Source organism: Herpailurus yagouaroundi, unplaced genomic scaffold, assembly GCF_014898765.1.
Source record: "Herpailurus yagouaroundi ecotype Mexico unplaced genomic scaffold, PumYag 222, whole genome shotgun sequence".
Taxonomy (NCBI): Eukaryota; Metazoa; Chordata; class Mammalia; order Carnivora; family Felidae; genus Herpailurus; species Herpailurus yagouaroundi.
In genome coordinates, this window is record NW_024412453.1 from 12,388,825 (window position 1) to 12,416,667 (window position 27,843).

At 52.7% G+C, this 27,843-nt stretch overlaps 1 protein-coding gene and 1 long non-coding RNA gene across 4 annotated transcripts in view; one reads left to right on the plus strand and one right to left on the minus strand.

The window, feature by feature from the left end:
* The window catches only part of USP7 (ubiquitin specific peptidase 7), a 38,660-nt gene extending 14,167 nt beyond the window's left edge, over positions 1-24,493 (plus strand). Inside the window, exons 6-31 of one of the 2 annotated variants that reach the window (XM_040459054.1) lie at positions 1,965-2,073; positions 2,999-3,129; positions 3,562-3,616; positions 4,622-4,702; positions 4,803-4,893; positions 7,413-7,495; positions 9,961-10,070; positions 11,595-11,751; positions 13,431-13,575; positions 13,851-13,981; positions 14,692-14,826; positions 15,294-15,395; positions 15,561-15,666; positions 16,405-16,497; positions 16,586-16,653; positions 16,981-17,081; positions 17,923-18,076; positions 18,816-18,883; positions 19,326-19,434; positions 19,523-19,600; positions 20,394-20,501; positions 21,533-21,625; positions 22,327-22,446; positions 22,558-22,629; positions 22,750-22,840; positions 23,082-24,493. In XM_040459054.1, the coding sequence (XP_040314988.1) occupies positions 1,965-2,073; positions 2,999-3,129; positions 3,562-3,616; positions 4,622-4,702; positions 4,803-4,893; positions 7,413-7,495; positions 9,961-10,070; positions 11,595-11,751; positions 13,431-13,575; positions 13,851-13,981; positions 14,692-14,826; positions 15,294-15,395; positions 15,561-15,666; positions 16,405-16,497; positions 16,586-16,653; positions 16,981-17,081; positions 17,923-18,076; positions 18,816-18,883; positions 19,326-19,434; positions 19,523-19,600; positions 20,394-20,501; positions 21,533-21,625; positions 22,327-22,446; positions 22,558-22,629; positions 22,750-22,840; positions 23,082-23,188 (2,698 nt within the window). In that variant the 3' untranslated portion in view covers positions 23,189-24,493. The remainder of the gene's footprint in view (positions 1-1,964; positions 2,074-2,998; positions 3,130-3,561; positions 3,617-4,621; positions 4,703-4,802; positions 4,894-7,412; positions 7,496-9,960; positions 10,071-11,594; positions 11,752-13,430; positions 13,576-13,850; positions 13,982-14,691; positions 14,827-15,293; positions 15,396-15,560; positions 15,667-16,404; positions 16,498-16,585; positions 16,654-16,980; positions 17,082-17,922; positions 18,077-18,815; positions 18,884-19,325; positions 19,435-19,522; positions 19,601-20,393; positions 20,502-21,532; positions 21,626-22,326; positions 22,447-22,557; positions 22,630-22,749; positions 22,841-23,081) is intronic. The other variant, XM_040459055.1, reaches the window with a different exon arrangement.
* Positions 4-25,631, minus strand: LOC121019545 (uncharacterized). Of its 2 annotated transcripts, XR_005785656.1 has the most exons (3): positions 25,620-25,631; positions 8,088-8,092; positions 4-152 (listed from the first exon to the last, which is right to left on the minus strand). It is a non-coding gene; the product is annotated as an uncharacterized LOC121019545 (long non-coding RNA). The 2 variants fall into 2 exon arrangements; XR_005785657.1 differs by lacking the exons at positions 4-152; positions 8,088-8,092 and adding an exon at positions 22,398-22,465.
* Between the last annotated feature and the right edge of the window lie 2,212 nt (positions 25,632-27,843).

A 27,843-nucleotide genomic window follows, 5' to 3' on the forward strand; every position in this document is an offset into this window, starting at 1 on the left:
AGTTTTTCTTTAATTGGGCGCTCTTAAGAAATGCCTTTTGTGCTGTAGGGAAAGAAACATTAGCATATTAACAGTGCATATATTTAACCGTTAAGCACCCTCCCTGTGCTTGCCCCTAGGCGCACACACCTTACCCAGCTTCACATTGACCCCTTCACTTGACACATGTATTGAGCATTTTCTGTATGCCAGACACTGCTGGGCACTAGGAGTGTAATTCTGGTCGGCCAGTTAGCCATGGGTTTCTGTCCCCAAGGAATACACAGACTGGTGGGGCCGTTGTGGCGGGGAGGGGGCAGTTCCTACCAGTTCTGGAAGTGGCAGGTATGATGGTAGAGGGGTGGCGGGCGGGAGGGTGAGGGAGGTGTAGCCGAGCTCGGAGGAGGAGATGAGATCGAACCCCAGGGGTGGGAGGTCTGTGTGCACAAAGCCGTGCTTGGCCTTGCAGAAAGCATGGGGTTGGGCTACATGTTAAGGAGGTTAAGGGGTTGGGGCAGGGAGAACATCAGGAGTGAAGGCACCGGCAGCGAAGTGTGGGGTTGGGTGGCGCATCTGGAAGGGGTGGGAGTTGAGGTGGGTACGCTGGGCCATGGGGACCTGCTGACTTTTCAGGGCTGGGGACGGGGTAGGCTGGAAAGCACAGTCTGGGAAGAAGTGGAGTGGCGGGCACCTGTCTCTCCCCGCTACCTGTGTGTCTTCATGGGGCCCTGCTCTGGCAGGAGGGTGTGGTTGGCCTGGGTGGAATCCCGCAGGGACTGTGGGGCAGCCAGGGAGGAGCTGTTACTTAGCCCAGGTCCTGGCTGACGTGGCCAGGGCAAGTACAGGAGGGATCCACCTTTTCTTGAGCAGCCTTTTCAGGGCTTGAGTTGTAGCAGGGGTGGAGGCAAAAAACAAAAAACCTCAGTTTTTTGCTTTGGTTCCCCCCCCCCCCCCCCCGCCATTTTAAAAACCTTTTCCCTATGTTTGTGATCTACTTTTCTTGACTAAAAAAGTGGACTGGGTTTTTCACCCTTACCAATCAAAACTGATTTCTTGCCTTAGTGTTACTTACCACAACCTATTCAGGCATTATCACCTAAATCTTTGTGATTATAGATTTTAAAATAACCATTTATAATTTAGGATTCTTGCATTTTCTTGCCAATTTTTAAAATGATCCACAGATACGCACATACTGTAACCAGGGCCGTGTGGTATACCCAAGTGTGTCAGAAAGGTCACGGACTAAGCCCTGGAATCAGCACTTACTGTTGACCCTGACACCTGGTCTAGTGTTGGCCACAGCTCAGTGGCAAAAGTGTTCGTTCTTGTCTTCACGTTATATGCAGATGGGGATGGGCCCGGGGGTGGTTTGACTGGTATTCCCTCGAGCTTCCTGTCACTATGGGCTGGGGGAGGGGCGTGCAGTGGGGACCGCCAGCTCTGAGAAGACCTACCCATTCTGCTCAGAGAAGACCACCAGCCTAGCAGGTTAAAGAGAGAGAGCTAGTTCAGAAGTCTGAGCTCAGCTTGCCCTGGTACACATGCCTGGCTTCGCTCGTGTGTATGAGTCTGCAGAAAAGAGGGGTTTCAGCCGTTGGCATTTCTTGCTGACTCCACACGTGACTTAATACGAACGCAGGAGAGCCACACTGGGAGCCAGTCGGATAGAATCCAGCCAGTACGTGCGAGCGGCGATCTCGGTGGATGAGGACAGCGTTGCTGTCGGCGGCATTAAGCTGCTTCTCCAGCGCCCGGTTTGTGCACCTGGGTGAACTGAGCCCGTGATTGTGCCCAGCACTCTGGGCCCTGGTGCCCAGGCAGGGGCCTGGCGGTGAGGAGTGCGTGGCAGTCGCTCCCACGTCAGGATGGCGGGAGACAGGCGGTGGTGCACAGCAGTGTGGCGGCCACACGCTCCACACGCACTTGCGGAAGCGAGGCGGTGTCCTGTGCGGTTTTCCCTCAACCTCGAACTGGTCTTGTAGGTGGGATTCAAAGAAGCACACGGGCTATGTCGGTTTAAAGAATCAGGGAGCGACTTGTTACATGAACAGCCTGCTGCAGACTTTATTTTTCACAAATCAACTACGAAAGGTAAATGGATGGTATTTCTCTCCCTCAACCTCCCGCCCACCCTCTTCTCAAGTTTTAAGGGACAAGCAGAGTCCTGTTGGCGGACTTTGCCGTGTCTCTCCCGGTACCACCACAGTGCTGTCTCTGGACGGGGGCCCCTCTGGGATGCTTGTGCCTATCTTTATTCCTCCGTGTTTGGACACTCGTGAAACTAACTTGGATGATCAAAAGTTTGCTGGCTAACCTAATTTTGTTGGGCTAGAGATACTAAAAAAAAAAAAAATTTTTTTTTTAAATATGAAAGGCATTAGCAGCAATATCTGAAAAGTTTTTTATGTTAAAATTGAATTGCAAAGCCACCGGCTGTGAAGTCTAATTTCACATACAGGTAAAGGTCATTTTCCTGAGAGCGCTAATAGTAAAGACCGCAGACACCCCCTGAGTCTGGTACAGGCTAGCTGGTCGTCAGTCCTTTCGGAAGGCCGTGCGAGGGTGCAGGCCACACGGACTCCGGGTTGGGGGCGGGGGCAGGCACTGGCTGGTCTGCTCTGCTGGCTTTTCCGGTTACGTTGGCACTGTAGTGACCACGACAGAATGGTATAGTCGGGACCGGGGGTGGGGGTGGGGGTGTGGATCATCCCAGTGGCACTTAGGTTTCGTGACACCTTTTGTTCACAAGCGATGTGAAGCTAAAAAGTGTTCCAAGAGGTATGAAATACAAGTGGTTCTCTTTGGATGGCGAGTTGTAGGTAAATTTTTTAAATTCTTTTTTGCTTTCTCATGGTTTTTATGTTGCCTCTACAGACTTTGAGGATCTTTTAAAAAAGTTTCCTGAGCTATTTTGGAGGGATAGTTAGAAGCCCTACCACCTACCTTAGCTGTTGTGATATTGGAAATGATACTTTCACATAAAATTCCATTTTTATTTCTTAATCAATTATTTTAGGCTGTGTACATGATGCCAACAGAGGGTGATGATTCATCCAAAAGCGTCCCCTTAGCATTACAAAGAGTGTTCTACGAATTACAGCACAGCGATAAGCCTGTAGGAACAAAAAAGCTAACGAAGTCCTTCGGGTATGTATTGTATCGCCTTCTTCGCCTTCTCCTTCCTTCTGCAAGGATGGGTGAGCGCGTAGTAGGAGAATCCAGAGCGCAGTGTAGGCATTTCAGTGCGCCTGGGTGTTTCGATCACTGGATTTGGTTTGTCCTTTCCGTAATAAAAGGCTGTGGTTTGGAATTTGGCCTGAGAAATAATTCACCACTTAACGACGTCCTCTTATGCACCGCAGGACGTTCAGAACAGGACAGAGCTGTGAAGATGTTGGTGCCCTGATAGAATTCAGTGGTCTTTAAATTGGGGACCCCTAAAGATAATTCCCTCAGAAGATGGATTGACGAATAGTGGCCTGTCCTACAGCTCGCTTTTCAAGTCTGAGTTGCTTAGTTTACTCTTACTTGAAGTCTGGAACTGTAAATAAATACAAACATTCCTTTTCTCTTTCCAAGGTGGGAAACTTTAGATAGCTTCATGCAGCACGACGTTCAGGAGCTGTGTCGAGTGGTAAGTTCTCCGCCATAACCGCACACTACTTAACATTGGCTGCTGTAAAGCACTGTCGGACGTGGTAGCAAGTAAAACCTCAGACCTGCCTCGCGCCCGTGCAACTCAGGTGCGCCCATCTCTGTTCAGGACAGAGCCAGGCCAGGAAGGAAAGGCAGCGTCTGTCTAGTTTACGAGCCAGAGAGAATGAGAACAAAATTGTTCTTGGAGAGGGCAGCGTGAGGGGAAACTTGAATTTCGGTAGCGGTAGGTAGTGTGGTTTAAATCTGCCGTTGGTACATCTGCCCCAGTTACCAGTCAGAGAAACCACAGATTGGCTGACGTAGCTGTCCTGGCCGCCCTGTTTCACCGTAGACTAGGGACTTCTGTTACTCCGTAGCGCCCAGACTCGTCTTTTGCACAGAAGTTCTAACAGAGGCAGCTCTCTGTGCGGGTGATTCTCCCCCAAACCATCTTTAGTCACTAGCAAATTCCCGTCCTTCCAGTCGTGACCAAAGACGCACAGACACACACAAAGTCACACACATACACAACATGAAACGGCTATTCAAGGTGATTGGCTGGGCAAGGTGTGTTTTCTGTTTTGCAGCACTAGCTGGATTGAATCCAGTTCATTAAATATCCATGGACAAACCAGTCAATCCTGTTGACAGGCTCAACCTCATTTATCTCTTGGTGTGGACCAATACGAGTTAAGTTTAGTGCTCAATTTACATGCTTTTCCACAGAGGTAAAATGAATATAAAAAATGCTTCTAAAGGCACTACAGATTACTAATTCATTCCAAAGGCTGTATAGAGGTTAATCTCAACTGTTGCATGTAGATATTTTTGTAAATACCCAACCGAGGACGAAGATTTTGTATGTTTTCATAATTGCATGCTGGAGGTCATAATATTCATAGTCTAGAACTTCTTTGACCATTGAAATTTCCTAGTCAAGTTTCGAATTACTGTCTGTTAATGAAGCATCACATTTTCTTAAAGCCCAAACTTTCTCTTCCAGCTGCTTGATAATGTGGAAAACAAGATGAAGGGCACGTGTGTGGAAGGCACCATACCTAAATTGTTCAGAGGCAAAATGGTGGTATGTGGCTACCAGCTTTAGAGAATGATTTTAAGATGATTTAAGAACGCTACGATAGCGACAATTAACACTTAAGCCCTCTTATTTTCCTTATTTGTAGTCCTATATCCAGTGTAAAGAAGTAGACTATCGATCCGATAGGAGAGAAGATTATTATGATATCCAGCTAAGTATAAAAGGAAAGAAAAACAGTAAGTTCCGTGTACATAACCTTGGCCTCCCGCTCATTTCTGTTTTGGTTTCATGCTTCATTGACCCCGGTGATTTTCATTGAAATCTGGTGCAGACAGAGACCCCCGCCCAAGTGATGAGCGAACAGCTTCCCAAGTGAACGCAGGCTCGCGGCCCCACACGGGTCACACATCACGACGCCTGCCGCCTACACGTTGGTTTTAAGTATTTATAGAGATGGGATCATACAGGCTACACAGCCCTGCTTCTCTCCTTTTGCCCAGCGCCACATCTGTGCATCGTGCATATCGCTAGGAGCGGTGGTAACTTGATGGTTTTCATTGCTTTACGCTACTCCATGTGAGGAGGATGCCGCAGGTTTTTGGGAACCACTCTTTCCTTGGTAGATGTTTGCGTTTTCAGTGTGTGGTGCTCGGACATAAGGTTCCTTTCCCGTTGCTGTGCCCGTCTCCGGCACGCATCCTTCTGCGTTCACGGTGAGCGGAATTGTAGGCTCCAAGGGTACGCATATACATTCGGTGGGTGAGGCCAGCGAGGCTCCCAGAGCAGTCTGTTGATCTCTGTTCCCCAGCCATGTGTGACAGTGGCCATCGCTCCGCATCCACAGCAGGACCACCGGTCAGCAGTCTGGACATTTTGGTGAGTGTGTGGCACTCTCGCTGTCTGTATGCATTTCCCCAAAGGTCAGCGAGATGGTCACCTTTCCGGCTGCTTACTGGCAATTTGGATGTCTTCTTGAACATCTGGGATGGAGTTAATAATAGTTGATGTCCTTGATTGCCAGTTTCGTCACCTGTGATTTCTGGGTTGGTTTCTGTTGATTCACTTTGCTCTTCATCAGGGGCTGTTTTCCAGCTTCCTTGCATGTCTGGTCCTCTTAGTGGATGCCTGCCGTTGTGATTTTTACCTTGTTCGGGTATGGATGTTCTTCACCTTTGTTCTGGGACCTGTTGGAGTTGCTTGGACACCATGTGATTCTTTGGAGGCTTGTTTTTACGCCCTGTCCGGTGGGAGCACAGCAGTTTGTGGTTAGCGCTACATGGGCCCCCACCTGAGGCCGTGCCCAGAGCTCCGTGTACAAGGAGGCTTTTCACCGTGGCTGGAGGGAGCACAGACTGTTCCCAGGCTCGCGTGTCCTCTGGGGGCTGTACCCCCGGCCTCTGGGTGGTTCTTTCCCTGCCCCCAGATAAGTCTTCACCCTGCTTGCTGGTCAGCCCTCCCTGGGGGCTCTGGGAGAGCTGCCGCTTTCTTCTTGGGCACTCTGCGCTGCAGATGGCAGCTGCTGTGGGCCCTGTTTGGGTTTCTCTCCCACGCGGTGAGCTGGGACAGTTGAACTGCTCTTACCCATCATGGTCCCGTACCGCCTGTTTTCCCGGGCCTGAAACCTCTTTTGGATGGACAGTCCCGGGGTCCTTGTCCAGTGCAGGAGAGTGTGCCTGGTGCCTCTCCTTCCCGAGGGAGCCGTGACAGGGACAGGGAGCCGGGCAGGAGCCATTCTCGGTGCTCTGGGCACTGGCCCGGCTGTGTTGCTGAGCTGCTCCCTCTGTGGGGCTCACCTATTTTCACTCTTCTAAGTTTGCCACGTGTTTAATGGAATTGCAGAATTTTAGTGAAATTACCGGATTTTTTCTTTGCTTTTTGTGTCCTAAGAACATCTGTCCTGAAGTCATAAGGTCGTCTCTGATCTGTTACTGTTTTATCTTTTCTGTTTGCCTACAATCCCCACACAGTGGTGTTTTGCATGTGGTAGGATGTCAAGACTGACCCTCCCCCTGTGGGTCTCAGGTGATCCCGTCACATTTTCCGCGTTGCTCTGCACCTTTGTTAGCGGCCAGTTGCTCATATTTGTGTGGGTTTGTTTTTAGATTCTTGCTTTTGGTCCACTGGTTCTCCCTGAGCAAATTCTACACCTCCCACCCCCAGCTTTATTTTGGTTAAATTGACCAAATGTTAGGATATTCAAAGTGTACGTTGTGATCGTTGCGGATATACTGTGAAAGGAGTGCTCTGTCCCAGTGACCACCTTGACACGTCCCTTCATCGTGTGCGCACGTGCATGAGAGAATATTTAGGTGCTGCACTTTTGGCAAACTTCAGTTAGACAACAGGATGTTGAGCCCTTGTCACCGTGTTCTGCGTTAGGTCCTTAGTCCTCTGACGGCTGGAAGTTTGCACCCTTTCACCTTGACCCCATGTTCCTGCTCTATCTACACGGTCTTTCTTACAGCTCTATGTGTGGGTTAGGTTTTGTACTTTAATGGTACTTGATTTTGGTAAAGCTATTAAAACACTTGATTCCGTGTTACAGCTTCAAACACCCTCAAGGAACCGTGTCAGTGTTCTCAGGGGTCTGGGTTTTCATGGAGCAGCGGGGGCTTGGTGGCCGTCCGGGGCAGGGGCTGGAGGCCACCACTGGCGTCCTCCCTGGCAAGCTTGAGTGCATGGGGCAGCCGTGCCGTCATGAAGGCCTTTAGTGAGACCATTGGCTGACTCCCTCTCTCTCTCTCTCTCTCTCAAGTATTTGAATCATTTGTGGATTACGTGGCCGTGGAACAACTAGACGGCGACAATAAATACGACGCCGGGGAGCACGGCTTGCAGGTAACGCGGGAACGATGCGCTGCTTCAGTTGTGGACCAAACAGTCACTTGGAGCTTTTCATAAGCTGCTCAGACCCAGAGCTCAAAGGATTTGAATTCTGAGTGCAGCCATTACATCTTGGGAGCTGTGATCACACGGCAGGGGGGGGGGGGTGGGGGGGGGGGGGGCAGCTCGTTTCTCAGGTAGGCCTGTCACCCAGCACACGGCGTTTTCTCACTGTGTCTGTCCCCCCTGCTCCTGGCCTCAGTGCTGCCCATGCAGAGCTTTTCCTCCGCTTCTCCGGCTGCGGTGGACTTTGTCGCTCGGACTCCACTTTGGGGTGCATGTGTGGGGTGCAGTTAGTTTTTGAAAGGGTCGTGACTTAGAGGATAAGGAGTGCGTCTTCTGTCCTGGTTCTGTGAACACAGGCTGTCCCTGCTTATCTTCCACAAGGCCCCGCAGGGACCCGAAGCTTCTGGCAGAGCAGTGAGCCTTGTGGACCGGTGACTGGTCAGGTGGAGAGACACGGCCTGGGGCACGATCGGTGGGGCCAGCAGCGCCCTCGCAGACGCAGCCATCCAGGGTCTGTGTTGCAGACTCCTAACCCGGACACATCGGCTCAGCCAGTTGCCAATTTCTCAGACCGTCCTGCTTGCCAGGCTTGCCGATTTATAATTCGTGGTGCTGATGTGCCCCCTGTTTCAGTGGGCCCCGGATCTGCTCTTCTGCTTGGGTCAGGCCACTCAGGGATGCTGCAGTGTGGATCAGAAAGTCACGTTGCAGACGCGCAGCTAGACGTGCTCAGGGAGCACTGCAGTCAGCTCACGAGAATTGCCTTGTCCACAGTGGGTTTGGGGGTCTGGGTGAGCAGTACATAGTATTTTAGAATCACAGTCACAATGGACCGTGGTGGAGGAACAATTCTTTGATTCTTTCAAGGTGTAGAAAAACCATGCCATTCCTTTGTGTGGCAGGAGGTTCCCAGGTTTTCATTTTTCTTTCCAGAGAAACCTTGCCCTCGTAAGCACACGGATTCAGCATCAGAGAACATTGTGGCTTGTCACAGCCCCTTTCCTCTGGGTGGACATAGCCCAGAAGCAAGGTCTGAATTGAAAGTGGAGCTGTGACAGGACCTCCGGTGGCCTGCTGGTGGCTGAGTTTGCCACAGAGGCTTATTTTAGTGAGCAGACCAGAGTCGGGCCTGCAGGGGGGGGGGGGGAGGGGGGTTGTTCAGGAGCGGGCGAGTCCCGCAGCACAGAGACTGAGTTGCTGGTGCTGAGGACAGTCTTCAGAAGCGGGTTGGACTGAGCACTGAGGGCGCGCTCTGACGCGAAGGTCCCGAAAGTCCAGGGTGAGGGAAGCTGATCTAGTCTAGACCTCCCGGCGCATGATTGTCTGTGCCTCTGCCTGTTCTGTCCAGGTGTCTGTGGACACCTCGAACCTTACAGAATTGTAATCCTAGGCTTCTGCCTCTCCATTTAATGACTTGCTGTGCTTTTCAATGTATTTTCCATCATGTTTAATGAGCGTATAACATGGCAGCATGATTAAGCCCCCATTCACCTGGCTATTGCCTGTGGTTGGGCCTCAGAGAGAACATAACCCAAAATAAACCTCGCACATGAGCTGCTGCTGCATGGTCTCAGTTTTGGTAGCAGACGTGGTGAAGGTCTAAGTAGAACATCTTATTTTATTTAAAAAATTTTTTTAATGTTTATTTATTATTGAGAGACAGAGTATGAGCAGGCGAGGGGCAGAGAGAGGGGGAGACACAGAATCCGAAGCAGGCTCCAGGCTCTGAGCTGTCAGCACAGAACCCAACGCGGGGCTCGAACCCGTGAACCGGGAGATCATGACCTGAGCCAAAGTCGGACACTTAACCGACTGAGCCACCCAGGTGCCCCTTAAATATTTATTTTTGAGAACTCGTGAGTGGGGATGGTGGGGGGGATGGGGCAGAGGCGGAGTGGGGGGGTGGATAGAGGGTCTGAAGTGGGCTCTGTGCTGACATCAGAGGAGATGATGTGGGGCTTGAAGTCATGAACCACAAGATCATGACCTCAGCTATTTTTATTTTTTACTTGAAATGTAGTTGACATGCACTATTTTATTTTAGGTGTGCCATGTAAGTTTTGGTGTTGAGCATTATGAAATGCTCACCACGACAGGCCTAGTGGCTCTCTGTCCCCACATAGTGTTCTCATTGTCACTACGTTGTACCTTGAATCTGTGACCTGTTTATTTTATAACTGGAAGTTAGTGCCTCTTGATCCCCCTCACCTATTTTGTCACATCCTCCAGCCCCTGCCCACCGAAAACCACCCGTTTGTTCTCTGCTTATGGGCCTGAACATTTTCAAAGCACCCCGCCTTGGATCCCGTAAACCACCCCCACCCCCCACCCCCGTCTTGCCAGCCGCCGTTGTTGCCCTTGTTCCAGGGACAAAGTAGGGCCCAACTAAACTTGGTTTCTTTTCCAATGTTCAGGAAGCAGAAAAAGGTGTGAAGTTCCTAACTTTGCCACCAGTGTTACATCTGCAGCTGATGAGATTTATGTATGACCCTCAGACGGACCAAAATATCAAGATCAATGATAGGTAATCTATTGTGGGGTGTTAAAGTTAAGACTGAATCATCACCTGACTTCGGCGGGTCGGTCTCCATGCTTTGTTTGTCTTTTTATAATGTCAGTTCATCTCGGATGTACTTGGGAGTTCCCTTGTGCCTCAGTTTCCCAAGAAGTATAATTTTAAAGGGATAATTTCCTTTAAGAGTTTCAGAGGCTTCTCCTCCCATAACTCCCTCTACCGGAACCCTGCCCCGCTCTGTGCTGTGGCGGATGGACGTCCTGGGGAGGTTGGGGGGGGGGGGGGTGCTTTCTGTTTGACCCGATGTAGCTTAGCTGTTTGCTCAGGAGTGGGATTTGATGTTCCCGTATTATTTTGTACTCTCCGTATCAACTTCTAGAACGTGTTGGAATTTTCAAGAAGAGGATGTAGATGGACTTGTGTGCTTTACTGCCAGTGTTTTCAAAATTCCAGATAAAAAGGAATGATAGTACACACACCCTTACCTGGTTTAGAATACATTATTTTTGTCCTGGTTAGTTTGAGCTCAGGATAGGGTGGTTGGTCAGTCCCCCCATGGAACTGGAGTGAGAGTGGACCCAGTCCGATTATTTGCCACCAGCTGGGTCTTTGCCGGCTCCTCGTTGTCCACGATCGTGGAGTGTGTAGTAAAGAAACCGTCCCCACCAGACCTCACACGTCGGCAGCGCGCAGACTAAGCCCCACCTGCTGGTGGGTGTCGTTGGGTCCTCACCTTGCTTTTGTTTCTGCTTTTGGAATTAGTTGCCAACGTTAAAACAAAACAGATCAAAACCTTGAGATTTCACATAAAAGCCCAGATTTCTGGCATCTTTTAGGAATTCAGAACATGTGGCAGCGCAGCCAGAATTGCTGAGGGCAGCACCCGGGGCGCCGAGCCGGCTGCCCCTGGAGACTCCATGCGCCGCTCTCCTCCGCGTCTTCGCCGAGCTGCCTGCCCTTCTTCCTGTCTCTCAAGGCCCTCCTAGTAATTAATCGTGACCCTGTTATTAAAATGCTTATGGATCCAGTAATTTACAAACAAATCAAGTTCACATGTCTCCCGAAATCCCAGGGTGTACGGGATCCTTTCTCACGTGTGTCCCCTGTCAGATTCGATCCCTCCAGGTTTCTCAAACCTGCAGCGTGTCCTCAGTGGTCTTGGTCCAGGACAGTTGGAATCATTCATTAATACATTTGCAGCCATCCACATCCTAGACAAGTCCTGGTGTGTGTTTGTCCTGAGACTGGCTGTTGTGTGACATCCTCAGCTTAGAAATCTGTTGGGTGTCTCCATGCGTTGTGTGCGTCTTTTCTCATACCTGGCTTCACATTTTGTACTGATGTGTGAATAATTGTCCTAATGAATAGGAGCCGCCACAGAAGTCCTTCGGAGGGCCTCCCGAGTCAGAGTGATACTTCTCTTTCCAAATAAAGACGAGTCAGTAAATTAGAACGTCTAGCAATATAGTCTCCACATGAAATATTTTACATGTCAGTGAAACCTGGATTTCTTTAAAAATGTTTTTTTAATAGGTTTGAATTCCCAGAACAGTTACCACTCGATGAATTTTTGCAAAAAACAGATCCTAAGGACCCTGCAAATTATATTCTTCACGCAGTCCTGGTTCACAGTGGAGATAATCATGGTGGACATTACGTGGTTTATCTAAACCCCAAAGGGGATGGCAAAGTAAGTGCCGGGCAGGGGGCGGAGTCAGATGTCATGGTGTGTGGGGCACTTACCCAGCGCTCAGCTTCGCCTTTTCCTCTCCCAACCCGATGGCCTGAATAGTGCAGGATTCCACCCTGGGCTCTGATTTATCTGTGTTCCCATGCATGAATGGCTGATACCTTAAAGGTGATAGTGAATGAGTGCTTGCACTTGACGTATGCACTGAAGTAGCCTTGAACATTGGACCGTTATCATTGCATACCTAATGGGAGGCACTTGCTCTCCACTTAAATCCTTGGGCAGGTGGGAATGCAAGCTGGTGCAGCCACTCTGGAAAACAGTGCGGAGGTTCCTCAAAAAATTAAAAACAGAACTACCCTACTATCCAGCAATTGCACTACTAGGCATTTATCTAAGGGATACAGGGATGCTGTTTCGAAGGGGCACATGCACCCCAATGTTTATAGCAGCACTTTCAACAATACCCAAAATAGGGGAAGAGCCCAAATGTCCATTGACAGATGAATGGGTGAAGAAGATGTGGTAATATCTATACAATGGAGTATTACTCGGCAATCAAAAAGAATGAATTCTTGCCATTTGCAACTACATGGATGAAACGAGCGTATTTTGCTAAGTGAAATTAGTCCGAGAAAGACCAGTATCATATGACTTCACTCATATGAGGACTTTAAGAGACAAAACAGATGAACATAAGGGAAGGGAAACAAAAATAATACCAAAACAGGGAGGGAGACAAAACAGAAGAGACTCTAAAAAATGGAGAACAAACTAAGGGATACTGGAGGGGTTGTGGGGGGGGGAATGGGCTAAATGGGTAAGGGGCACTCAGGAATCTACTCCTGAAATCATTGTTTCACTCCATGCTGACTAATTTGGATGTAAATTTTAAAAAGACAAAGAAAGAAAGAAAGAGAGAGAGAGAGAGAGAGAAAGAAAAAGAAAGGAAGGAAGGAAAGAAAAGAAAAGAAAAAAGAAAAATCCTTGGGCAGGGGAGGCTGGATGAATCACACGTTCTGCGCGCCTGCTTGTCTGTGCTGCGTGATGCTCCGTCGCGTCTCCTAGTGTTCCCCAGGGGTGAGGGTGTCCTCAGGGTCTGTGTCCAGGATCGTAGCGCCAGTGCAGAACAGAGTGGAGGCCGAGCCCACCTCCCTCATGTGAGGAGACTTGGGCAGGGGGTGCTCACACAGCCCCAGACCACGACGAACCTTTCCCTGCAAGACTTAGTGCCATTTGGAACACCTCGACCCACAATGAAGAGATCAGAAGAGAAGTACTCTGTACAACTCTGCTGACCTTTTCTTGAGCCAGGCCCTCTCTTGCTGCGATAACGTATCCTATCAAATGTCCCACTGAATTTCGTAACCACACCGTAAAATCTCCAGTTTTACCGACGAAGTCAGGTGTACTCGGTATGATTTTCTCAGATCTGTAAAGAGTTGTACTGTCGGGAGATTGAATCTGATTCGAAGTGGGCCATTTGAGCATGTGACGGAATTGCCAAGGGACAAACTCACAGTGGCCCCAGAATACGGGTGCTGGCTGGCCTCTTCCCCGAGAGGGCGGCCTGAGGCGGCGCCTGGCCGGGCACCTCCCTGCGTCACTTGTAGGTAAACGCTGCCTCTCCGGTTGTGAGCTTCTCAAAGCGCTTTCTCTCTGCTGCGTCTTGTTGCCAGTGGTGTAAGTTCGACGACGACGTGGTGTCCAGGTGTACGAAAGAGGAGGCTATCGAGCACAATTACGGGGGTCACGACGACGACCTGTCGGTGCGGCACTGCACGAACGCGTACATGTTGGTTTACATCAGGGAATCAAAGCTGAGTGAGTAGCCGGCTTGTTGCCTGGGAAGCTTGACAGCTGTACCCTGAGCTGTGCCACTTGCCCCAGCACGTTCCGCGCTCTGCCTGTGCGGCCTCGCTCCCGACCTCCGCAAGCAAGCTGGACGGGGCCGTGTGGGTTTTGATGCGGGCTCACGGTACCAAGTCATTTCCCCCGAATCAGATCTGCTCCATTTATGGCGACGCTGAATGGGGGCGTTCTCAGGAGGGCATCCTAGAACCCGCGCAGAGGTAAACGCGGGCACATTTGTCGTGCAGGTGAGGTTTTACAAGCTGTCACCGACCACGATATCCCTCAGCAGTTGGTGGAACGACTGCAGGAGGAGAAGAGGATCGAGGCTCAGAAGCGGAAGGAACGGCAGGAAGCCCATCTCTACATGCAAGTGCAGGTCAGCACCCCCACCCCCCGGGCGGGACCCGCGCTAGGCCTCGCTTCCGGAGCGCTGTGGCCTCGTTGGGGGGACTGCTGCCTCGGCACGTGTGCTCAGTTTCCCTGGCCCTATGGGGGGCATACGTTCCAGCGCAGGCTGAGGGCTGATGTTAGACGTACTCAGACCCCCAGACACTGGGCCAGGGGGTGGATGAGAAGCACCGAGGGGTCAGAGGGGAAAGGCCTCAGGCGGGCGAGCTCCCAGTGGGAGGTGGCCCTCCAGGCCATGGAGAAGCTTGGCCAGTGGTGGGGACAGAAAAGAGGGCTGGACGGAGAGGTGAATTTCCGGGTGGTGTTGGTTCGTGGTTTGGTTGCGATACCAGGAAACGGGTGTTCCTTTTAGCAAGTTGATTGCCGGGAAAAAGCCGCCAGCTCACGCATCCTGGCGGTATGCTGTCCAGAGACTGCCACACAAGCGGGTTTCCCACTGGTGCTCATGGTCAGTGGGCAGCGGCTGTGTGGAAATGGAGGTGTCTCGATTCTGATGAAATACCTGATTTCCTCCGGTCACTTTGATGTTTTTCTCCTTGGGTCTTCGGAAGAAGGTTCTTCGGAGCAAAAGACTAGCTGTTCTTAGCATACTGCTGTAAGAACTTTGTTTTGGCTGGGGTGGTCGCGTGGCATTTATGTATCGTGTGGAAAGTGTTGTGTTTGCTTGTGGCTTTTCAGATAGTTGCAGAGGACCAGTTTTGTGGCCACCAAGGCAATGATATGTACGATGAAGAAAAAGTGAAATATACTGTGTTCAAAGTGTTGAAAAACTCCTCACTGGCTGAATTTGTCCAGAACCTCTCTCAGACCATGGTGAGTGCCACCCGTTCTGGGGGTGGTTATTTTCTGCTCCCACGTTCTCCTCCCTTGCTTATTTAACTGCACGGGATCAGATCGGGCACCCAGGCCCTGGAATACTAGGAGCCCTGAAGGGTGAGTCTTGGACCACATCAGCAGGGAGAGCTGTAACTGTAATATAATCCTAGAATCATCACATTCATATCGAATTTTTTTATTAAGTTTTTATTATTTTGAGAGAGAGTGCACACATGAGCAGGTGAGGAGGGGCAGAGAGAGAATCCCAAGCAGGCTCCACACCATCAGCACAGAGCCCGATGTGGGGCTCGAACTCAGGAACCATGAGGTCATGACCTGAGCTGAAATCAGGAGTCGGGCACTTACCGACTGAGCCACCCGGACGCCCCTGTATGGAATTAAAATGTGAGCTGCTTTTAATTGCTTTGCTTTGCTTTTCTCCCCCCCTTCCCCCCCCCCCCCAGGGGTTTCCACAAGATCAAATCCGATTATGGCCCATGCAGGCAAGGAGCAATGGAACCAAACGGCCAGCGATGTTGGATAACGAGGCAGACGGCAACAAGACGGTGAGTGTCGCGGGTGCCGCCTGTCCTGATGGGGGTCTGTGGAGGCCTGGCCTGCGCGCCAGCGTGCCTTATCTGCTTCTGGCCAACTTTGTGGGTGGTGGGCGTGTTCTTCACCCTCACACAGCCGCTGACACAGTCTAAAACCAGCCTCTCTTTTGGAAATAGATGATTGAGCTCAGTGACAATGAAAACCCTTGGACGATATTCCTGGAAACCGTTGATCCGGAGTTGGCCGCCAGCGGAGCCACGTTACCCAAGTTTGACAAAGATCGTAAGTGTCCTCGGAGCGCAGAGCCGGCTCCCTGGACCACCGTCTAGACACCCAGGGTCCGGCGTTCTTCCTTGGCAAAGAAACCGGCCCTCGGCCCCCTCCTGTGTTCGTGTTTCTTGGCAAAGCTGGGTGGGCCCCACCTCTGCCGGTGGCTGGAAGGCACCGGCCGCGTTGAGTCCTCCTGTTCCACTTTTGTCTGGGCCCATGGTTTGCCACGTGCCTGACAGGGGCTGTGACAGCGCTGGGCTTGTAGACTCTCCGCCAAGGGCCGGTCCTTAATAGTTGGGGCTTTGCGACCCGTGCGGCCTGCGCCGCCCTGAAGCGGCCGCAGAGAGTGTGTGGATGGACAGTTTGGCCGTACGTTTACACAGCAGGTGCCTGTAAGATGCTGGGTGGTTCTTGCTACAGACCAGGCTGTCCCTTCTGGTGTCGAAGACACTATATTAGCATATTTCCATGGCAACACTCAACCAGCTAGTTATACCTGTTCTGGAAGTGTGAGATTCCTGATGAGTTCACTGCCCTGGCTCCCAGCCTCACTGCCTCAGATTAGTGTTTCCCGGGGGCCTGTTTGGAATGATGCTGTTGACCTGGGATCAGGGCTAACCCTCCCCTGAAACAATTGCTTTTAGGCTCTGTAAGCCTTCCTTTGGGATGCCACTAGGCTTACTGTTAACATTTTTAAAACATTGTCCCGAGTGTTAAGATCCTAACAAAACCTGTTTGTTAATCTTATAGATGATGTCATGCTATTTTTGAAGATGTATGACCCCAAAACGCGGAGCTTGAATTACTGTGGGCACATCTACACACCAATATCCTGTAAAATCCGTAAGTCCTTGTTGTGCCGACCTCGGAGCTGGTTTTGTTAACGTGCTGGCATGTTACAGCCTCGGATTCTTTCTTTTCTTGAACCCAGGTGATTTGCTCCCGGTTATGTGCGACAGAGCGGGATTTACCCAGGACACTAGCCTTATCCTCTATGAGGTTTGGACAGCGTGTTTTTCCATAATCCGTGTATCTTGGATGGTTGGGGGAGGGCTGTCTTTGTTCGTTTTGCTGGCCCTGAGTTCACTGTTCTGTGAAGTGTGCAGCTCAGTGTTGGGGGCCTCGGGTGGTGTGGAAGGAAAATGACTTTCCCTCATTTAGGCCCAGTGATTATTACGTTTTTATGGATATTAGTATTTACTTAGCGTTTCGCTTATGAAAAATGTAGGGCTGAGAGTACTGAATGTGCAGAAAGTGCAGGCAGTGTCTGGCCATATTACACATAAGCAGATGTTGAATTGTAACCGTTCATCTCTTTTCCTGTAGGAAGTTAAACCGAATTTAACAGAGAGAATTCAGGACTATGACGTGTCTCTTGATAAAGCCCTCGATGAACTAATGGATGGTGACATTATAGTGTTCCAGAAGTATGTACTTTTTGAAGGACTTTTATCACTTCGTATGGGCGTTGAGGTTTTTCCATAAGCCCTAGAACCAGGAGATAAAATTGCATCTAGACCCCAAGTTAAATTTGTATCTGAGATTGTGGATAGAGGCCGACCTTCTCTTGGTTTGGGGATGATGGGCAGTGAGCCTCTTCATCATTTCATGAATGCTTTATTTCCAAAGAAACGGCGTAGAGCAGGGTAACTCTTAACAGGATGGCAGACGTCTTTACGGAACTGCACGATGGTTTTCCTTCCCTTAAAGCATGAGGTTCCCCCGTGTGCACCTGCGTGGATAATGCGTTCAAATCGGTGTGCATTAAAACCCTTGGGGCTGCTGGGCTGCTGTCGGGGCCCCTGGTCTGAAAGTAGCCTTTTCCCCTGCTCTTGAAGACTTCTGTTTGGAGGGCCAGGCAGTAAATAACCTAGACTTAGCGACTCCCCAGCCCTGCTGCTGGAGCCTGAGAGTGGTCGCCCGTCCCGTCCGCTTCTGGTCAGAGAGGAGGCTCTGCCCCGAGGCGCTTGACCCCGAGTCCACTGTTACTTCTGTATTGAGACGAGGGGCAGAAGGCAGTCAGCACTAGCACTGAGCCGGCTCAGGGCACCCCTCCTGTGCCATCCTGGCTGCTGACCGGGGTGCCCGGGACAGACTGTGGCACCCTAAAATGCGAGTCAGAATTTATGTCAACACCAATTTCTGTCTGTGTCACTGTGGTTTGGGAGATGATGCCCTTTTTTTTTTTTTTTTTTTTTTTTCCTTTTAACCAATATCCCTGGCCTGGACTTTGATTTAGTCTGCAAACTGTTTTTTTCCTCCCACTAGGGATGACCCTGAAAATGATAACAGTGAATTACCCACTGCAAAAGAATATTTCAGAGACCTCTACCACCGTGTTGATGTCATTTTCTGTGATAAAACAATCCCTAATGATCCTGGATTTGTGGTTACATTATCAAATCGAATGAATTATTTTCAGGTATTTGATAAATGCTCTTTTCCCTTCGTATTCTGCAGCAGAAAGACCAAGTTGTTTTTAAAACAGCGCTTGTTGAAGGCTATTGGATTTGGTTCTGGAGGGAGGGCCTCAGCCCTGCTATGAGGAAGTTCTTGATTGAGGGGCTTGGCCCCGGGCCAGCGGCTGTTCTTTCCCAAGGCCCACCCCGCCCTGTTCCCCCCACACCCTCCCACACCTGCCCCGCATCCCTTAATATCCACCCCACCCCACCCTGCACCCATCCGACCCTGCACCCACCCCGGCATAATTTGGTTTCAGAGATGATAGTCTTAACAGCATCTTTGCTTCAATTACAACATGCCATTGGAAAATAAACCTGTAGACCTCACCATTAAAAGTTAAGAGCTCGGGGCGCCCGGCTGGCTCAGTTGGAAGAACAAGCGGTTCTTGGTCTCAGGGTCAGGAGTTCGAGCCCCGTATTAGGTGTAGAGTTTACTCAAATAAACATACCACGAAAAAAGGTGAAAGACCCTGTAACAGCTAACTTCACCAGTGTGCTGCCCCCATGAGGGCACACTGGGGAGTATCATTTATTCCTGGTAGGTGTCAAAGGTTCAGGCCGTTTAAGTTCAGGCTGTTTGTTTCATACTTGTGTAAAAACATCAGGTAAATGGCTTCATTGGTAAGGTTTATACGCAATTCTCAGTTCATCCCTGAGGGAGACTTCCTTTCTGTCTGTGGGCCCCTTCCCTCCTCCCAGGTTGCAAAGACAGTGGCACAGAGGCTCAACACCGACCCCATGCTGCTCCAGTTTTTCAAGTCTCAAGGGTAAGCCTTGGTCGCTCGCTGTTCTGTCTGTCCCGCATGCCGTCCCTAGTCCGTCCAGACATCATGGAACTAACTCTGATAGGTTAACACCTGACATGCCCTCACTTAGTTTCCGATAGAGTCGTCCACACGCACGTCCTGACCACACTCCTCCTGGACGTCAGACTAATTGGCGGCCTCGTCCAAAGCCAGACTCACTGTAGATACATTGTCAGCACATCTCCCACGCGTCCGGCCTGCCCCAGCCAGACTTGTGCATGCCAGTGGGACAGCCAGAGGGACGTGGACCTCAGGAAATGGGAGTATTAAGGGAGGCCCCGTGCCAGGCCCAAGTTCAGGTGTAGGTGGAAGGCCAGTGGTTTGCTTTTACTCACACTCATGGGGATTTGGTGTAGGCAAATAATCAACAAGGCATTTGTTGATGTGCTGTTTTCTTGTGCAGTTATAGGGACGGACCAGGTAATCCTCTTAGACATAATTATGAAGGGACTTTAAGAGATCTCCTACAGTTCTTCAAGCCTAGACAACCTAAGAAACTTTACTATCAGCAGGTATGAGCCCGAATTCATGTAAGTGGGTCATGAAGAGAAGGTTTGGGTTTCATGGAAGCACATCTGACCGTCTCTCTTTTCTTACCAGCTGAAGATGAAAATCACAGACTTCGAAAACAGACGAAGTTTTAAGTGTATATGGTTAAACAGCCAATTTAGGGAAGAGGTAGGTTTTTTTTAACGGTAGGAAGTTTTACTTTTATTGGCGTTTAATGTTTCTGTCTGTCTAGCCCTCGAAAACTAAAACCACAAAGGGAAGGTGTCCGAGGCCCTCAGTCCCCTCCAGCCACGATGACCGGAGCATTTTCAGTCGGGGCTCCAGCTGCTTGGCCCCAGGCAGTATCTTTCTGGAACCCCGGCTGCCTCCTCAGGTGGGGCGGGTGCCGGGGTCTGCCATTGCTGAGGCTGGTTCTGCATGGAAGGCAGGCCCAGCCCGCCTGCACGTGGTGGTTCTAGAAAGTCTGGCCCTGCTTGGACCCCGGTGTTTTCGCCTTTGTAGCTCCACCAGTCTCGAAGGCGCATGTAGGCCACGTGCTGTACGCGTGTTCCCCTGGTGGAATTGACAGGCTGAGATACTCCGCTCTTCCTCTGGGCCTTGTCTGGGCTGTCTGTCCGTCACGGCACCATGCTGGATCCGGCAGGCAGGGGAGGGGGGTGGCTTTCCGTGGGGTTTCCTGAGGAGCTGTCCCGTGAAGGGTGACCTTTCTGTATCAGCGTTGTTTCCTAAACTCCTCTCGGGTCCTAAACACCTCTGGGGTGGGGTGGGCATCTCCGGTTTGGGCCGGTGGGCAGAATTCACGCATCTGGAGCCCTCGGGGTGGGGCATCGGTGATGCGGTGGGAAGCTAGAGACGACAGAACGTCCTTTGCCATTCTTTCCTTCCTCGAGCAACATGGACGTGCTGTGGCAGACCTCTTCCGTTTTCTTGAAAGCATCGATTTCCTCCGGTCCTTTCCTAGGAAATAACACTATATCCCGACAAGCACGGGTGTGTCCGGGACCTGCTGGAAGAATGTAAAAAGGCTGTCGAGCTCGGGGAGAAAGCGTCAGGGAAACTTAGGCAAGTATTTCCTGAAGCTGCCGGCGGGCCGCGGGGGCATCACCAGGGCACCCGACTCTGGGACCCGCGCACAGTGCTGCACACCGGCTTTCAGCCCGTCTTCTGTGGCAGTTCATAGACCCTTCATAATGGGACCCCCCTCCTCCCCCCCACCCTGCCTTTTTCTTTGGAGAGCAAGAGAGAGCACGAGTGAGTGAGGGGCAGAGAGAGAGAAAGAAGTGGGGCCCACATGGGGCTTGTGCTCACCCGATGTGGGACTCGAACTCCTAAACCGTGAGATCATGATCTGAGCCGAAGTCAGATGTTTAACCACTGAGCCATATTTTCTTCTTTCCCTGTCTCCTGATTTTTACTAAGCTGTAGGAAGAACTTAAGATTCAGGTGGAAAAGCCACTCGGTAAGGAAAGGATGCAAATAAAGGATCAGCCAAAACTGCTGTTGGTTGTGCGTGAGGAATCAGGGCGCTTCTGAGCCACGTAGCTGGTGTTCAGGCTGAAGTCAGAGGCCCCCGATTGATGAGCACTGTTCATGTCAGAGAGTTGACCGTTCTTACCATGGGGCCAGACAGGCGCTCACAGGACATAACAGCCCTTGGGGCTACTTGGTTCCTGGAATGTTTGCTCAGTGATGTTAATAAAAGAATGAGATCTTTATTCTCTAACGAGCTAGAGGGAGAAAGAGCGCAAGTCTGGCCCCATTTGGAACCATTGCGGGAAAGATGTGCCCGGTTTGGGGAGATTTGGTCTCCCTCTCCATGCCCAAATGCAGCTGCATCCCCTCCAACCGGAGCATCCCCCTTGGCCTTTTCTTGAACCACACACTCCAGGGGGACCACTGACTAGTATTTTGTGCTGTGTTCCTTGAGGACGCCTGCTTTGGACATTCCCAGTCTCTAACAAAGAAAACCATAAGCAAATGTTGATAGCTTCGTAATAAAGAATTTCTAGGAGAACTCATCAGCCCCTTTTCTCCCGTGGATTGGTGTGGCTCACTCCTTGCGCCCCCCCCCCCCCCCCCCCCCCGGGGGGGGGGGGGGGGGAAATCGTAAGCTACAAGATTATCGGTGTGCACCAAGAAGATGAGCTGTTAGAATGCTTATCTCCGGCAACGAGTAGAACGTTTCGAATAGAGGTAATGGGCCCTCGTGGGCACGGGGCGGGGTCGTGGGGCGGTGGGACGGCCGCTGGCGGTGGATGCTGCTTCAGTTTTGTCTGCGCGCTGGAAGAAGTGAGCCCTGCAGTTGATTTTGTTCTTCCGGCTGCTGAGAAGTTAACGTTGCGTTGTAAGAAAGTACACAGAATGTGCTTTTTCACGGTAGTCGTGGGCAGTGTGTACAGCTCGGCTTCCGGAAATCCGTTGGCGCGTTGAGCGGCCCTCCCTGCCCGTCACACTTGCCTGGTGGCCCACTCTGCTGAGACGCTGTCCCTTCACGTGCAGCTCCACCCTCCCCCCCGCCTGCCCTCCCCTCGGGGGCTGGCCTCTACGTGCCCGTCCACAGGGGATCCTAGGGGAATTGTCCCCAGATGGGAATTCTCGATGTGGGCCCCCAGGCAGGTCTGCTCAGAAGCTCTGGCTCCCTGCCGAGTGTGGAGCAGCTGAAGTGTCCACAGTGACCAGAGTCGCACGCACGTTGGTCGCTGGAACCTCAGAGTTTCCTGCCGACGCAGAGACCCCTTCCAGCTCTGAGCTCCCCTGGTTCTGATGAGACCCAGACACAGCGCTGGGCGGGCGTGGGACCCCGCTTCCTTGATGGGCAGTGAGGCGGGCAGACGCAGTGTGTCCGCGTGGACTGCACCGCCCGGCTCAGTGTGCGCCCCCACCCCGCGTCCCAGGAAATCCCTCTGGACCAGGTGGACATAGACAAGGAGAGCGAGATGCTCGTCACCGTGGCGCACTTCCACAAGGAGGTGTTCGGGACGTTCGGGATTCCGTTTCTGCTGAGGATCCACCAGGTGAGGCCGGGGAGGTAGGCTGAGGGCCGCCGCCAGACATGAGATCCCGCGGCGCCACGCCGGGGCTCCCGCCGCGGGGGAGTGCGCACACGTGTCCTTTACCCTTCGTAGGGCGAGCATTTCAGAGAAGTCATGAAGCGGATTCAGAGTCTGCTGGACATCCAGGAAAAGGAGTTTGAAAAGGTAGGCAGGACTCCCGGGCCGCACGCCGAAGTCCTGGCTCCCGCGGTGGCCGGACTTTGGCCGGAGGGGGGGTTTGCTGGCCCCCAGGGCTCACGGAGGAGCGGCCCTTCTGTCTTGCAGTTCAAATTCGCCATTGTGATGATGGGCCGACACCAGTACATCAACGAGGATGAGTATGAAGTGAACCTGAAAGACTTTGAGCCCCAGCCTGGTAAGAGCCCTCCCGTGGTCAGAGACGCGGGCGGCCCTGGGTCCCAGTTCCTTCTGCGAGGCAGGGAGGCACAGCGCGTGGCCCATGGGTTCCTCTGAGACACGTTCAGGGTTGGCATGTCGGTGGCTCTCCAGCGTGTGCTGGGAAGTGGGGGGGGAGGGGGGCATTGCGCTGGGTTCGGCCCGCTTCCTCGCCCTCTAGCCTCAGCCCTCAGCCCTGTGTCTCTCTCTCTCTCCGCCAGGTAACATGTCTCACCCTCGGCCTTGGCTAGGGCTTGACCACTTCAACAAAGCCCCAAAGAGGAGTCGCTACACCTACCTGGAAAAGGCCATTAAAATCCATAACTGACTTCCTCACCCAGTGCGTGCGAGGCGAGGGGCCGTGCGTGGGTGTGTGCCCCTTTTTAACAGCCTAGAACTTTGGTACACGTGCACCATCTGAAGTCTTCAGCAAGAGGATTTGCTGCTGATGTTAATTTTATTTTGTTGAGGCTGTTCCGTTTGGCTTCTCTGTATCTATTGACTGCCCTTTTTGAGCAAAATGAAGGTGTTTTTATAAAGCTTGGATGCCGATGAGAGTTATTTTATGGTAGCCACAGCGCAAGGCAACCGTCAGCGTAACGGGGGAGAAGAGGTGAGGGTCACGCGGCTCCGGCTCGAGGCCTCTGGGCTGTGTCCAGTCGGCAGAGGCCTGCCCGGCTGCCTTCCTGGGGTCGCGGGCGCCAGCCCCGCAGCTGGTCTTACGTTGAGGCTCGTCCGACGTTTTCCCCTCAGTTCTACTTTCCAACCTTTTGTGTGCATCTGTAAAGGCAAAACCGAGAAACTCACAACCTAATAAATAGAGCTCTTTCCTTCACTGCGTGTACTGTCCCCCTTCCTCGGTCCCCCGCCCCCGCCCCCCGCTGCCCGGGTCTCTCGGTAAACGCGTCTCAGTCCGTCAGCCGCTACCGTCCTTCAGCCCGTGTGCAGCGTGGACGCCCCCGAGTGTGAGCACGGTCCTGGCGGACGGCCCGGGCCCCTTTGGTTCGCGTGAAAACACTGTTTGATACAATTGAGGTGTCAGGCGTGCTGCCTGGGGGCAGGCTGACTCCACCGTCTCAGCAGTTCATACCAGCAGGTGAAAGAATTCTCAGTGGAGTTTCCTCGGAACGGAACAGACGGAACAAGAAAGGGAGAGCCTTTTAGCAAAGAGGGCATGCTCACTAGTGGTCAGTACGCTGTTGACTTTGTAAAAAACAAAAAACAAAAAAAAACAAAAAAACGAAAAAAAAAAACCAAAAGAAAAATAAAAGCAAAAAAAAGAAAAAAAATAGAGAAATGAAATTGTATATTTAATGAGTGAACATGTATAATTCACCGCTGGGAGGAGGTGACTTTTTGTTGGGTGCATCAAGTGACTCTTCACCGATGTCGATATTCATTGTGTGTAGTTTTCAGTCCCAGCCTCGTTTCCTCTTATTTTGGAGCTAATGCCGGCTGCGTGTCTAGTTTCGAGTGCAGTAAAATAGAATCAGCAGATCACACTTAATTTTTCATCCTTCCCCAGGATTTTCCTTTCTTTCTGCAGCATCAGTGTATACCAACTCTTCCTGTATATTGCCTTTTTGCTGGAAAATGTTGTATGTTGAATAAAATTTTCTATAAAAACTGGAAATCAGTGAGTGACGTGCAGGTCGAGGGGAGACTTCTGCTCCCCCTGGAGGTCTGTGTTCCCCCTGCTGTCAGGGTTGCTCGTGGATAGTCCTGGTCATCCGGGGGTTGGATTTCGCCTCTTCCAGGTCATGGGCAAGCTCGAGCAGTGGAAGGTTTCCCGGGAGGAAACCGTTGCCCACATCTGAGGACCAGAAGCATGCCGGAGCCAGCCCGGCACGACTTTGTCTGCAGGTGTCCGTGGCCCCGTGCGCGTCTCCGCCCCCCGGGACCTGCCCCCTCCTCGCCCTAAGAGAGTGGAATCTGGGCAGGCCGGCGAGGCTTTTTCACCGTGTGTTTGACTCTGAGCATGAAAGAGTTGGTCTCTTGTTTGAGGTTTGGCCGTGGGTGGGCTCTAGTAGGATAGCTGGATCGGTGTTCTCCCCTCAGTTACCAAGTGACTGGTGATGTGGACATACGCTACGCTTTTGCCGCTCCGTTCCCTCCGAGCTACAGGGTTCGGCGTCTGAGCTCCTGAAACTGATTTGGGGGCACGGGGTGGAACCCAGCCCTTCAAACAGCTCACTCTAAGCCCCGAGGCCGTTCCCATCTATTGACAGCCATCAGAGTTCGCAGAAGGATGGGTCCCTTGGGAACCATAATGCGACCGGAATGAGGGGCATGGCCGTCGCACGTGACCCGTACGCGGGAGCCGTGTGCAGAGAAAAATTCGAGCGTCCCAGGGTACGGCGCGTGCCATTTTCTGTAACGGCTGTTCTTTGTAGGCAGCCATGCCCTTCCCGCTGGGGGACCAGTCGCCTTTCTCTAAGAACTTCCAAGTCTGCTGCCTCGGGGACCCCCACTTCCAGCAGGAAGGGGTGCACGTCTCCTGCGTGTTGCCAGAGTGGTAAAAAGCGGAGTCTTGTGTGCACGGCGCTGAGAGGTGTGGCTTTGGTGCTTTGGTGCGTGACACCATGCTGGGGTGAGGCCCCCCGCAGCGTGAGTCCGTCAGGGTGGGGGACCCCAGACCGGATCCCTGGGATTGCGTGGTGGATCCTCGTCCGGGGCTTCCCCCCCCCCCCCCCCCCCGCACGGCTCTGTGCTTGTTTGGAGGCACACGGTCGTGGTCTGCTTGTTTAAGATGGGGACACATGAGCGTCGTGCTGGAGTCCCCAGCGAGAAGCCGCGGCGTGGGACAAGATGGCTCCGGGGGCCCCGTGGTGGTCTCGGGGACAGTTACTGAGCTCTGCTGCTGGAGCCTGGTAGCAGCCTTGTGCCATACCTGAGCAGGTGAGCGCGGCGGCATCCGGGGCACGAGTCCAGGGGGGAAGGAGCCGTCGGGGGAGAGGCCGCGTGAGCACGAGCCCGGGGCCAGGCCTTGCCTGAAAACACTGCCAACGTGGACACGCACTTCGGACGTCAGCATGCCGGAACCAAGGGCCCCATGGACTTCTGTGTGGGGCTCCCGCCTTTCCCTCCGTCTTGCCGTTTCTGTCCTGGCCCGGCCCTGTCCAAGAGCGCCTCCTGCCACGGCAGAAGGTTCTGTGCGTGGCCCAGAGGGGTAGCCGCAGCCACGCATCCCTGCCGGACGCCCGAGATGTGCCGAAGCAGCTGAGGGGGCGGATTCGTAATTTCGCTTAAGTAGCCGCGTGCGGCCAAGCGTCTACCCTGTTGGGGAAAGCCGCTCTAAGCCGATTTTCCTCCCGTTCGTTAGGGGTCGTTCCGGTGACTGGCTCACGCGGAGCCTGGACTTAACGTAGAAAACCGTGGCAGGTTTTCCTGGCCTTTTCTTGCTGGATCCATTTACCGGATGGGAGCAAAGTCAAAGACCAAGCTTCCTGAGGCCTTTGCCTTGTCCCCGGGGGAAGCAGAGCCTGTGCGGACCTGTGCTTCCCGCCTTTATCTTTGAGTGAGGCTTTGAAGCCAGGCCCTCCGGGGTTTTAAGAGCGGTCCGGGCAAGACGCAGGGAGGGCCCCCACGCGTCTGACCCGCCGAAGTATGGGTGGATCCAGGAGTGGGCCTGTGGGTGCTGACGCCGCGATCTGGCCGCAGTCGGTTCATGTTCACAGACGTGATCGGATGTTGGGAGGGAAAGCCACCCCCCAGCCCCCACGGTGCCCATCTGCCCGCTTTGCCGGCACCGAAGAGCCTGTCCCTTCAGGCTCGCTTTGCAAAGTCCGCCTTGCGTCAGGCAGGCGGCACAGACGCGTTTGAGCCACGTCTGCGGCCGGTTTCAGCCTGCGGCCTCTCCATACCACCACCGCCCCTGGCCCTCCTTGCCCCTGCGTGCACAGCACGACTTCGCCTGGGTGCCCGCGGCCCCCCCCAAGTGCTCCAGGCTCCCTCCCGACTAAGGCCAAGAAGCCCCACGCCCTGCGGCCTGGTCCTGGGATAAGGCGGGGGGTGGGGGGGAGTCCCCGTCCCGTCTCTGGGCTTTAGCCTTGATTGGGGGCGAAGGAAGCTAAGAAAACTCAGGCGCTCTCGTAACGACCCTCACCGTTGACTGTGCCCTGCCGCCTCTGGGCCGCCCGGAGTAGCCAGGGGACTTGGGCAGTTTGTGCCACCTGGCTGGGCTCTGGGCTTGCCTGCTGGAGAGCGGGCCTCAAGACCCAGACTCTGCCGGCCTCAGCGTCCTGCTTTCCAGGCCCTCCCAGCTGGCCGTCCTGGGTGGAAGGAGCGGGGCTGTGGGATACCAGGCTGGGGCCTCCCTCTGAGCCCTGGGCCCTTCCAGCCATGCCGCCCAGGTGGCCCTCCGGGAAAGGTGTGCCCTGGGAGAGTGAGGCCTCCGGGCCCCACACCCCAGCCTGACCTTCAGCGAGATCTCGGAACAGGAGTGTGGCTGGGGGGGCTCCCGTTAAGGCGGCGAGTGTGGAGGCCCTGGGAACACGGGGCCAGTGGGGAGAGGTGAGGCGCAGTCACACAGCACTTAGCCCAACAGTTGCTGGAGGGTGCCGTGCGGCTGAACCATCATAGGTTTGGTTTTTATTTTTTTACTATTTTTTTTTTAACATTGATTCATTTTTGAGACTGAGAGAGACCTGAGCGTGAGCGGGGGAGGGGCAGAGAGGGAAGACACAGAATCCCAAGCAGGCTCCAGGCTCTGAGCCGTCAGCACAGAGCCCGACGCGGGGCTCGAACTCACAGACCACAAGATCATGACCTGCACCGAGTTGGATGCCCAATCGACTGAGCCACCCAGGGGTCCCTCATAGGTTTTAAAAGAAGTCGGAAAGTCTGGATTTTCATCGTGAGTCTGCCAGTCAAGTCCCTGAACGACATTTCCTTACGGTGGGCAGGCAGTCTGAGTCAGAAGGGACCAGAGGCTGGTCTGTGATGTCACAGTCGGGAGGTGGCCAGAGCCGTGTGGGACCTCGA